Consider the following 12138-nt stretch of genomic DNA (forward strand, 5'->3'; position numbering starts at 1 on the left):
AGTGCTTGTATAAATGTCACACTATTTATAACATATTTCTGTGTCCTTTTTTTATATTCTCTGTTGGCCTGTCTCTTTTCCACTGTGGTATCCTTGACTGACATAATCACATCAGGATGTAGCATGTGTTTGAATAATTAAGAAAATACAAATAAAAGTTATCTTTATTCTATTCCTTGTTTTTCCATTACTCAACCACCAAAGATAACAGTACCATTTTTCTACTGTTTTTTTACATTCTATGGAAGACAGATACCTTTAGTTTTGCAATAGTTTATTAAATCTTACAAGTCCAATCATTTGCCCCTGAATTTTCCCCTCTAAGCCTTAGAAAATTGTTTCTGCTATATCCAAACTCATGCCAACTTCTTGACTTCTTGGCCGCAATCCATCAGCAAGTGCTCTGCTAAGAACCACTTTGAGACTCTCCTTGAACCTCTTCTTCTTGCTGCTTCCTACAAAGAAGTAAACAAGAGGGTTGATGCTGCTGTTGACAGTGGAGAGAACAATGGTGACATGGTTCTGCTGGCTGAGCAAAGACGACCAATGGTGATAGTTCAGAAGATACAACAGCCTCATGGGCATGGCAAAGATGAGGAAGACGACGACGGTGGCCACAATGATGATGTAGAGCTTTGATGAATGAGGTCTCAGGGAGTTACGATGAATTCTGATGACCAAGATCAGGCTGGACAGAATCATTAGAGGAATGAAGATCAGGAAAGTCAGGATCCATATGAAGATGAGCATTGCTTGGCAATGGTTGGCATCATCAAATTGTTCCTTTGTTGAATCATCTTTGCATGTTAAGTATTCGGCTATTGTCATCAGAAAAGACAGAGTCCACAGAATTGCGCACACAATTGCTGATTGGTGCTGTGACCGGTGGCAGCGGTACCAGATGGGGTAAACAATAGACAGACACCTCTCAATACTGATGGCTGTCAGGAGATAGAGACCAGTATTATATCCGAGAAGAAAGACAATAGACAGTGTGGTGGTTATATAGTAGTAAAAGCCATACGCGAATCCAAAGCCAGCAATGTACTCAATTGACAGAATAAATATACAAAACAGTAAGGAGATGTCAGCAATGGACAGGTGTGTGATATACGCAGTGAATGGATTTCTTTTGATCTGGAAGCAGAGGCACCAGAGGACAATTCCATTTTCACAAAAACCCAGGAAGGAGATGATCATAATTACCCAAAGTGGGGTCAATATCTCCCAGACTCTTTCCTGTGTAGAAATGTTTCTGTGCATTGAGATGTTCTCTGTGCCTTCACTGGGATGAAACGTTATGTTTGACTCATCCATGGGGAAAGCTCAAGTTTGGATAGCACAGCTCTTCCTTCTGTAAATATGTATAAAAATATACTGTGAATATTGTGTGTTCCTCCCCTCTCCTTGTTCTTTCTACTTTGTGGACCCTGGTTTTCTGGTCAGATCTGAAAGCCTTAGCAAAGGAAAACCATCTCTGATATACTAATGGTAGCTGAAACCCAGCTGGAACTATTCTAAGCAAGTATTAAAGACTGCGAAGCTCATCATGCTAGCAAAAATACTGAGCTTTCCTCTCTGTGGGGTTCAGCGTATGGATGCTAAACCACAGCTACAGAGACGCACTCAAAGAGCTCCTGAATATGCAACCACTCCATCACATTGCAAAGTTCCATGATGCAGTGGTCACAGGTAGTATTGGTGGTTCTTACTAGAGCACTAGATTGTTCCCAGACAGGTCTGTTCAGCTCCCTTTGAAGCTAATGATGTTAATTTGAAGCCATACGTATGTCTTTCAAGTGAATCTGGCACAACACAAAATGTTGCATGTCAAAAACTTGATACCAAATACCTTTTCCAGGAAGGTTTTAATTTATTAAGTAAAATTAATATGTAATTGCTCAGCTCAGTATTTCTTCCAAGTGCAAAGTCGCTGGAATGGAAAATGACTTCGTTTTGAGACAGTCATATTTGACCAGCTTTAAATGTCATTTATCAATGTATACAATCATAGAATCATAGAATATTCTGAGTTGGAATGAACCCACAAGGATCATCGAGTCCAACTCCAGTAGAACATATTTTAACCATGTTTAAAGACAGTGAACCACTTAACAGAACTGTGAATACCCTGCAAACATTACAAACCCAACCCACCACAAGAAGCAGTTGTTCATGTTCCCTGCTATTGTTCTAATGGTTAGAACTGTTGCTTTGGAACAAGTTCTCCCTTTGAAAGTCTCCTTTAATCCCACAAGAGAGAATAAGTAGCACTGGCTTCCGCTGATTTTCATTGGTATGTAGGAATGTGTCATGCCCCCTTCCCTGCTAGCTTCCTACCTGCCTCAGTGATAATGTAAACTCAGAGCCCTTGCTGATTCACTGATGTTCCAAGGAATAACTACTGGCAATAAGCTTGCCCAGCTGCCTCAGTTCATCTATATAGGCTGCCCTGGCTGTTAACATGCCATAATGGGAATTTACCTACATCCTCAAGCAGTCAAGAACATCAAATGCAAGGGAAAGAAGTTTTACTGGGGATAAGTCTTGCAATGATTATTTAAACAGAACCGCTAACTCCAATCATAAAGTTTCCCTCATGAGCCCTGGGTTTCCCATGTTCACAATAGCTTCTTAAGACAGGACATTGCAGTCTAAAAAAGAGCAATAGTAAACAGCCTGGGAAGCCTCAGGGCTTGCTAACCTGCACAAAAATGGTAATGATGATCTCACCTGTATGTTGACTTTGCTACCGTCTGAGACTTAGTCGGAAGGAACAAACAACATAGCTGGAAATGTGGAAGACAAGTGAGCGTGAATGAAGCAGGTAAGTGCAGTGACTGGAACGAGTGGCAGAAGTCCCAAAAGCAGTGTTCTGGAAAAGCTATAGAGGGAAGGTGCTCAAACAGTGTGCTACTGGAAGTGTGGTAAAACTTCACAGGAGAAAAGGAGAGGAGAATCTATCTTCTTCAAGAGTTAAAAGAAATAGAAAAGAACAATATGGAAAGACTTGATAATGTATTTGATTCATATATCTGTATCAATACGCTATTTCTCTCTGGAGAGTAAAGTGAAGAACAAAAAGTTCTGGACTTACTACAGTCATTCCCACATGAAAGCATTCAGAGATGAGAATGGAAAGAATCTTCTCCTTCCAGATAGATCCATGGTCTGTTCAGATTTCCCTGACGCTGCTGAAGAACTTCCTTGAAGAAGCTGAAGGTCACCTTTTCCAACCATTTGTCTTTGGTAAGAGGGAGAGCAAATAATCACTCTGACCATGACTCCCTCAAAAATAAGCATGCAGTTGTCCCATTGCTCAAAATGACTGCCACACCAAGGAAAGAGCCTCGCATCTGAAACTGTGCTTCAGATGGCATCACTCAGAAGTTGGCAAGTCATCTGTCTGACAGCCTGGGAGTTAACTATTGTGGGAACTGAATGGCAGTATATGGAAAGTTGTCCTGAGCTGTCACAATACCAAGAGACATAGTTCAAACAAACAAACACAAAGTGAGCAGGAAATCTATTTGGGGAAGATAAAATCTGAAGGAAAAATCTGTTTAGAACTGTGCCACCAAATGCCATCTAAAACAATACAAGTTGATTTGTAAATGTGTCTGAAATTACTTTTTAATGTAAGAAAGCAAGAATAGAAAGAAAGTAAAAAAAGAGCGGGAGAGAGAGAGATAAAGGGGGAAGAATGAAATGAAGAGGGAAGGAAGAGAACAAGGAAGGAAGGAAGGAAGAAAAGAAAGAAAGAAGGAAGGGAAAACTAAACCACAGAACAAAGAAAATAGACAAGTCTTTTGAGTTAGTCTCATATATACATTTCTATTGGTAAAAATTATATCCCAAGATTAGTCTAAAAAAACCAAACAAGTAAACAAACAACAACAACAACAACAAAAACCCAACAACACAGAAATACAAAGCAAAAGTAATTTCTTGAGATTTAAACACTCTCCCCTGAAAAGTTCAAACAAATTTAGGAGCAGATGAATGTCCCCTGAGGGTGTCCCCTGCTTTTGCCCCAAGTATTAGGTTGTTTTTCTATTCAGATATTAGCAGAACAAACATTCTTATCCAAAAAAGGAGAGAATTTGCTTGGTCTTCTCCTTTAGATGTTTCACTAAAACTACCAAATCCCCAAACGGGAACAGCTACTAACTAACATGAGAAATAAATGACCCCAAAGGGAGGGTCAGAATAAAGTTAGGAAAGTAACAGAGAGAAGTGAAAACAACTTCTAATTGCCTTTTTGTTCATTTAAATTGTAATCTACCTTACATAGAACAACTATGGGACCAAAACTTTCAAGCTGCTCTGGAAAAGGAAAAAACCTGTTCCTTACCCATAAAATGAGACATGCATATGAGTAATGAGGATGATCATTGTAGGAATCCATTAGTATTTCAAGATTGACCAGCTACTCGTTTTTATAGCGCACTTTTGCTGCACAAAAGCGTTCTAAAATCAGGGATGCCCTTGCCTCTGTGCCTCTGGGTGGATAGGGGTTTCTGATAACTTATACACACACAGCATTTCCTTCATGACTGATCCCTAGGGCATCGTCAGTCATCATCAACATGGCCAAGGCAGCAGTGTGAAGCCTGGTCTATGGGGGAACAGATCACAAACCCAGCTTGTACCTGGTAACTTAAGGGGTGAAAGGAGGATTGAAAATGGCAGAGTGACCCAGTGCCTGCTGACTGTTGGAGTATTCATATCAGATGCTGCCAAGAGATGGAGTGGTTATTTCTGAATCAGTTTAACTATTCAGATGTTGAAATAGGGGACTACAATAGGAAAGCATGGAACCTCATCTCAGAATTAGAAATGAGTATCAACAATGAGCTCATGAATGCCAATATAGACGTTCTATTCTTTTCAACCTAAATTGATTGTGCAGCAAAATATGGTATGAATGATAATTTATCCTAAAACTTTTCTATGAGACATCAACTTGGTGGGAAAGCCTAGCAATAAACGTAGATTGAATGTAAAAAGCTGGCAGTGTTGCCTTTTTATCATTTTGCTTTGAGTCTTTGAATCATTTCACGTTCTTCTGTCTTCAGTTACTGGAAGCAGAAGACAAGCTAAAAAGAACTCACAGTTCATTCATTCATTAAATATATATATATATATGAATTATAAACCAAATTAGAGGGTTTAATGTGTTGGTATAAGTGCCAACATATAAAGGATTCTCTGGAAGTTGCGTCTCCTACTTATATATCTACACAAACCTTTTAAAAAAAAACCCTAGAGATTTGCTTTGGCAGCACCTGCAGGTGTCATTCAGTCAGTGGACATTGTCAGACAGCCTGGTCCAGCCTTCAGAGTGTGACACTGCTTGTGCAACCCCACAGAGCTGAAATCAGCCAGTTTGGATAGAGAAGCTGTATGGCTGCATTTCATGTGATATCAGGTGGAGGGTTTTATCAGCTTGGGTGCATCACATGTAGTGTTCCCGATTGGTATTTGTGCCTCTGCATCCTGACACAGCATTGGTGAGGAAGCAGACAGGAGGCAATTGCAGGGAGTTTCCCAAATCAAAGAAGGGTGGGAAATGCAGGAGAGTAGGGGGAAGTGAGGGGTTCTTAGTGGTGCTGTGAGATTGAAAGAAAATGAAGTAAATGAACATGGTTTCCTATTGCCCATCTTTCTGTGTTTTTTGGAGGGGAGGAAGGAAAAATATAACCTATAATTTTAAAAGTTATAAGAAATAAATGGAAAAGGTATTCTTGGTCAAATAATTGCTACCTCTACTAAAATGCTCAAGCATCAACCTGCCAGAGAGCTATTTCTGAGCTATTGGTTTAGAAGAGTTCTTTGTGAGTGGAAATGTGTTCCTGCTCTCCACCTGTACCCCATCAAGCCATAGAGAGAGGGAACCTGGGCATCCCTTCTGTTTTTCTCTCCAACCTTATTACAGTACAAAACAGCTGTCTCCTTTCTTCTCAAACCAGGTTTACTTCATTCTGCATTCTGATCTGCTGTTAGTTGCTCTTTGTCCATCTTTGGTCAACAATGTTTTGTCCCCATTTCCCTCTTCATGAGTAATCACCACGAACCTTTCACAAAACCTTGCTCATTTAGATGGCTTTGTCTTCAGCCATACTGAACGTGAGGGGTCATCTCTATCCTTGAAGGAGGCTTTCGTTTCCGAGGCTGCACAGGCCTGTCCATAGCCTACCTGTTAGTGTTAACACACGTAGAAGGGTAGCTATTGTCTGGGGACAGTGGAATTTGTCCACACCAGAAATCATACCGTTACTAAAGTCACAGAAAATCTTATTTCCTTCTTGGGACAGTCACTGGTGGCCCAAATGGTAGCACCAAACCCAGCATCGTGACACAGCAGAAAAGAAAATATGCTGCACCTGCCTGCTGACAGACCCAGCAGCTACCAAGTATTAGGGCAATCTGCTACACTGTGTTGGATATTACAGGAAACACGTTATGATAACCACTGGAGAGAGAATGCTATCAGAATGTAAGTAATAGCACGGCATATAAGAGTGACTAGTATAAGCAGTTTAGACCATTTCAGCTTTAGTCATGCAAAGCAGGAGTTACAGGGTTAGAAAATGTTTGAGATAAATGAGATACAAGTCAGAGCTTTCCATGATAAAAGGTTGGAATAAATAGTTTGAGTGCCAAGTAGCCAATAAACGTAGTTTTCATATTGCTTAGGTTGAGATAAGATGGTGTGGTCACACCCCGTTACCTTACATAGACTGGACGCTTTGTACTACTGGTCAAGACAATGAAAGAAGGGCCTGGTATGCTGGTGTTCTGTCCTTCAACCTGCCTTGTTTCTGGAGCTTCCCATCTACAGATGTCAAAGCATTCTTGAAACAGAGTTTCTGGTCAGACTTGTCAGACTGCCTGCACTAGTGAAAAAGAGTGCCCTGAAATAATTTTTACTCCTGATTGTACTAACCTGCTTCCTTTTTATTTATAAATGGCCTCACATAGTCACCACTTACATGCATTTCCAGCATATCACAGAAATTAGCCATTGCTCTTAATTTATTCTCTGCCTTGCAGGAATTGGTGGTGAAGTAAAACCCTTGTTACTTGTTACTGTGAAACCTTAGTCCCAGTGTTCACTGATTACTCATTATTTTTCAGCTGAAGTCTGGTGGTCCACTTACCTCCTTGCACTCTGCTCCTACACACATGAGAAATAGCTCTTATGCTGAAAAATGATAAAAAGGGATGGTAACTGCTGTATGGAAGCACCAGTACTTCAAAAAATCAAGGAAGATGAAATAGGAATTGTTGATAGACTTTCATGAATACTCTTGGGACTCAGACAAAGGTCTGTGATTCCTCAGGGCAACGCCTTCACAAGTCATCTAATGGCATGCTTGCAAAAGTTACTGCTGTGTATGGACATAATTACATGATAAGCAGTAAACAATGAGAGCTATGTAGTGATATAACTGGAAGAGCTATACGCTATACGATGCTGGGGTTTAATAAGGCAGTTTCTTTCTCACCTGTGAAAGTGGCCTAAAAGTCAATGGATTAATTCAAATCACAGTATTTTAAAATAAAAATTGCATTGTGAATATCGCATTGTGGGTTTGCAGGGAAACTATAGCCCAGTTTTCTTATGCCTCATTTCTTCTTTATTGAACTGAATCCCCTACAATGCACTGTGGAATTGGACTTTGTAATACAACCTACTGACAGAATTGAACTGGAGCATAATGCATCAAAACATCATTTCAGAAGTAAAATATTCCTACCTCGTTCAGAATTTTTCACCAAATGTCAAACTTTTAAAATGGAGCCAAACATTTTCACTTCAGTAAAATGTTTCTATTATTTTTAAATTGCTACTAATAATGATCTCTTTTCAAAGACAAATTATAGACTTGATTAGCATTTTCAAGGTGATCCAGTAAACTATGCTGATGTAGTAGGTTTATTGTATAAGGCTAGAAGGTTACTGAACAAAAACACTGAACTGTCTCACCCTTCTACCAAGGGTACGTACTTGGAGTGGATTTAGAATCTTAAAATATTAGGAAAAAAAAAAACAAATTTTCTGCAAAATTGTATTTTTAAAGCATAGTAAGAGTACAAAACAATGGTTAGAAGGGTAGACATTACGGGACCTGAATTTACACTGTATCAGAATTCCTCATCAAAATTTCTCCTCTACAAACTGGAAGTAACATGGGAGCACTGGGAAGATAACTTCAAATTTGTGAGATGTCTCACTAGCACAGAAACAGATATTAAAAAAACCAAGGAATTCACTTACTACTTCAGCCTCACTAATGCAATAAGAACAAAGTTTGATTCCATTATAATAATATCAATTGGTCTTGGCTTTTTTTCCCCCCACTTTTTCCAACTTTTTCCTGCAACAGAGATGGAACAAAACTCTCAGCTCTGATAACTCATCACAAATCCATGGAAATCAATGTCAGTAGCCAAGCCCATATACATGAACCAAGACTTCCCACAATGACACGGTGGCACATCTTGTCAAAGCTTCAGCAGGAGCTGCAATTGGCTGTGTCATCAGCTTGCTTCCAGAAACAGTATTGACTTGTCCTCTTCTACTCATAGATTGGTTTGGTAAGAGAATTTGCTCTGTAGAGTTGAGATAATACAAAATATGTTAGGTAAGGAACAACAACAAACTGAAGTTGGGTTTGTTTTGCCTGCGTTTTTTAGGAGCTTCTCTCCTTCCTGCATTAAAACCTCAGGTTTTGTGGTGGAGAGGCTAAAGAGGCCACAACAGTCTCGCCCCCTGTAACAGTGATTCCCAGCAACTAGAAAGTTTGGACTCACTTGAACTATTTTAAATTGGAGTCTTTGGTTAATAAAAATTATTTTATTTTCCTTGGAAGTATATTCTCTAAGTAGTGTTGTTGCCTCTATTTCCTGTTGCACACATTTCCTAGGAGTACGTCTTTATTCTCTGGCCTACTTTCCCTTTATCTTTCTGTGCCAAGGACATACAATTTTCTTGCCCTGTGGGCGACACCAGAGCCATGAAAAACATGCCACTGGCTGTGGTGGGGCTAACCACAGAAAGGGCTTCAGGGCATTTCCCAGGTGGGCAGCAATGTCTCCTTGTGCAGCCCATGGTGGCACAGAGCTGGACATGCAATTAGGAGCCAGAGTAGTACAGAAATACTCAGTTTGTCACCAGCCCCATCACCAACACTGCCCCAGTGAAAATTACAGGGTATAGCTCCAGAAAGGAAGCTGCATGTAGGTTAAAAAGCGAGAAGGTTGGCAGCTCTCTGTCACCTGTCCTGTTTATCTGCCTCACTGACCTATATTTTCTTCTTCCAATTCCTGGCCTAATCTCTTAATACTTGCTGTGTTTTATGTGCACCCACATTCCCACTGATAGGAATATACATTCTCGTTTAGGAGCAGAGTTCACAAGCATGACTCAGGGCACACTTAACACCCATAACAGGTTGGGTTTTCGCCACCTATGTTGTCATGCAGACTGTCTGCTGTGGTACACAGAAATCAGACTCTGATCTAAGATGCTTCCTTGGTCCACCTCCAAATATTGATTGATTGTAGGAGATAATGAGACATCAGTCACACAGGTAGGCAGGGCCTCCTCATCAGGGTGCGCGTACCTGTACTCCAGAATTCTATGTGGTATACTTTAAAATTCATATATCTTGCAAAAAAAAGCCTTGCTGCTCTCCTGACCAAAGAAAGGCCTAGTTTCTCATGGTGTTTTGGGGGGGACAGGTAAGGGGGAAAGAAGACACAATGGGAGACTAAAGCATAGTTGATGGCATAGACGCCATACTAGTGAGAGCCCCAAGAGCCACACAAAGCACAGTGCCAAGCAGTGGGATTCATCTCCTGTTGTGGGCAAGTCACTGCAACCTGCGTCCGCTGGATCACAACCACCAGTTTGATGGCTTCGTTGTGACAGATATGGGAGAACACAGGCCAGGGCGTGTAAACATGCATGGTTTTTTTCCTGACTCCTGTGATAGTCATGTGTGGTTCTGATGAAGTTAATAAACTGGAGTGCAGAATTTGCTAGCCCAACAACAGCTAGCAGCCCCAGGCAACTCAGTGCTTCCCCACCAGCTTGGCGATCCCAGCTAACTACTTTTACAGGGGGTTCTTGCATCTTCCCAGCTACTTAAGAAGCTGGTAAGCGTCCCTGAGTGTGCAATCTTGACAGAGCCTCTGGTATGGGGTACAAACTCTTCTGAAAGGCAAGCTCAGTGCAGCATGGCTTAAATCACATCATCTATGTTCGTACATGTGTTCAGGCCCTTTGTTCGATCAAGGCTTTAATGTTTCAGTCTTCACATGTTCATCTGCTGGAAAGAAACAGTTGAAAGAATGGCCCTGTCTGTCACATGCCTGCAAATGCAAATCTTCCTTGATGTTAAATTTCAGGTGCATGTTTCCTGAGGGTGTGTTGCGCCAGGCAAAATGAAGCCAGGCTTTTCAAGCATTCAGCCCATTGTGTCAGTGGTGAAACAGACTTCCCCAGTGGAAACACGTGATTAAGTGTAATTATACCTTCTGGCTTCAAAGAACAGGCCTTTATTTTAATGCATCAGGAGACACATGCTCTGCTCTAATTCACAGCCAAGAGCACTCTCAGCTACAGAAACCCACTCAATCTTTGAGTGACAGTACTCATATTTTTGCTTGTTCCTCACGTATCTCAAACACATTCCTGAGTGACAAGTAGATCAGCCATTTGTAACTCTCAGACATTCTTGTTGTAGTACCACCAGGCAAGTTATGTGTTTGTGCTTTGAAAAGCCTTTCTTTCCACAGAGAATGTTGCATAAATGTGCTCCTGGAATAGGCACAGGTGGCCCCGCCCTTCTAGGGTCATTTCTTTCTCATATGCCAAAGCCAAGCTGTTTGTCTCAGATGAGGAATTGGAAACACTTCTGGGGAAAAGGAGGGAAACCATTTCCTTTTTGAGCCTCTGCCCTGGACTATTCTACTCTTGGGTAATTTCCCAAATTGATGGATGTAGAAGCCAGAGATGCCCTCCTGGGGCTATGCAAAGGCCTGGGTTGCCAAGTCTTCTCTTTGACAGCTGATCTGAAAACAAACAGACTTTAAAATAGTATTTCTACCATTGCATTGGCTTCAAGTTTCCAGCCCTGAGTTGAACTGGACCAGGAAAAAGGGGCAGAATAAGCAGTATTAAAATGAGAGTTGTGCCTTCTTTGTCCTCCATTTTACCCTTTTGTGCACAGTTTCTATTTGTTTATTATTTCCTCTCTTCTTCCTTTTGCCTGTTTCTTGACTTTTTTGCTCTGCCCTTGCTCTCATCACATGCTTGGGCTGGAGCTCTCTCATGATGATGTTAACTTCCTTCTTGTGACCACTTGAATTGCCAGACAAGACTTGAGAGACTGGGAAAATAAAATGGGAAGAATGATGGAAAGTACAAAAATGATGTACAAAATTAATAGAGCATGCATTTTCAGTATCTCTCTGTGATCTCTCATCACTGCACTTCTACCCAGCAGGTTTCTGTACTCACAATCACACCCTTCTCCACCAGCAATAAAAGCTCTTCTCTTCCCACACATTCATTCCAAATATCACCCACCAACTCCAAGGGCTGTCCTCATGCTCTCTTCCACAGTGCTCCTTCTGTCTCAGCCAGATGACTTATTCTGTCTGATTATTTACGTAAAGTCTTTATTTGGTACAGGTCTTCCAGGACACCGGCATACATGCAAGCTCTCACTATGAGCATGGTAGCTGCTATTAAATGTGTAGTTCTTTAGATGTGCAATTAGTGTTTTCTTAAAAACAACAACAACAACAAAAAAAACATGCTGGCATTATTCAAGATAAAAGAAATTATTTTCAAGTGAGTCTGATAAAAGAGGAATCAGGCCCAGCTTGTTTTCCAAGTGTAGCAGGCAGGCTTCATGAATGTTTTCTGTCAGGTGCATTGGGTAGACTCTAGCGAGGAATAGCTTCTGAGGTGATTATGAGAGGATTTTCCTCAGTACCTGCCAAAATCAAGTGCTCACCTAGCAGTGGTCAAGGGGACCTCTTGGGATCCATGTCCTCACATATGTATGGACGGTTGTCTTTCTCTCTTCCCAAACAACTCTCTTCCCAGGCAACCTCAAG

General features: G+C 41.0%; 1 protein-coding gene across 1 annotated transcript; it reads right to left on the minus strand.

Moving 5' to 3' along the window:
- Positions 258-3875, minus strand: MAS1 (MAS1 proto-oncogene, G protein-coupled receptor). Its single transcript, XM_021393222.1, has 2 exons — positions 3098-3875; positions 258-1354 (listed from the first exon to the last, which is right to left on the minus strand). The coding sequence occupies exon 2, from the start codon at positions 1315-1317 to the stop codon at positions 328-330; it is 990 nt and encodes a 329-aa protein (XP_021248897.1). The 5' UTR covers positions 1318-1354; positions 3098-3875; the 3' UTR covers positions 258-327.

The sequence above is a fragment of the Numida meleagris genome, chromosome 3 (assembly GCF_002078875.1).
Source record: "Numida meleagris isolate 19003 breed g44 Domestic line chromosome 3, NumMel1.0, whole genome shotgun sequence".
NCBI classification, from domain to species: Eukaryota; Metazoa; Chordata; class Aves; order Galliformes; family Numididae; genus Numida; species Numida meleagris.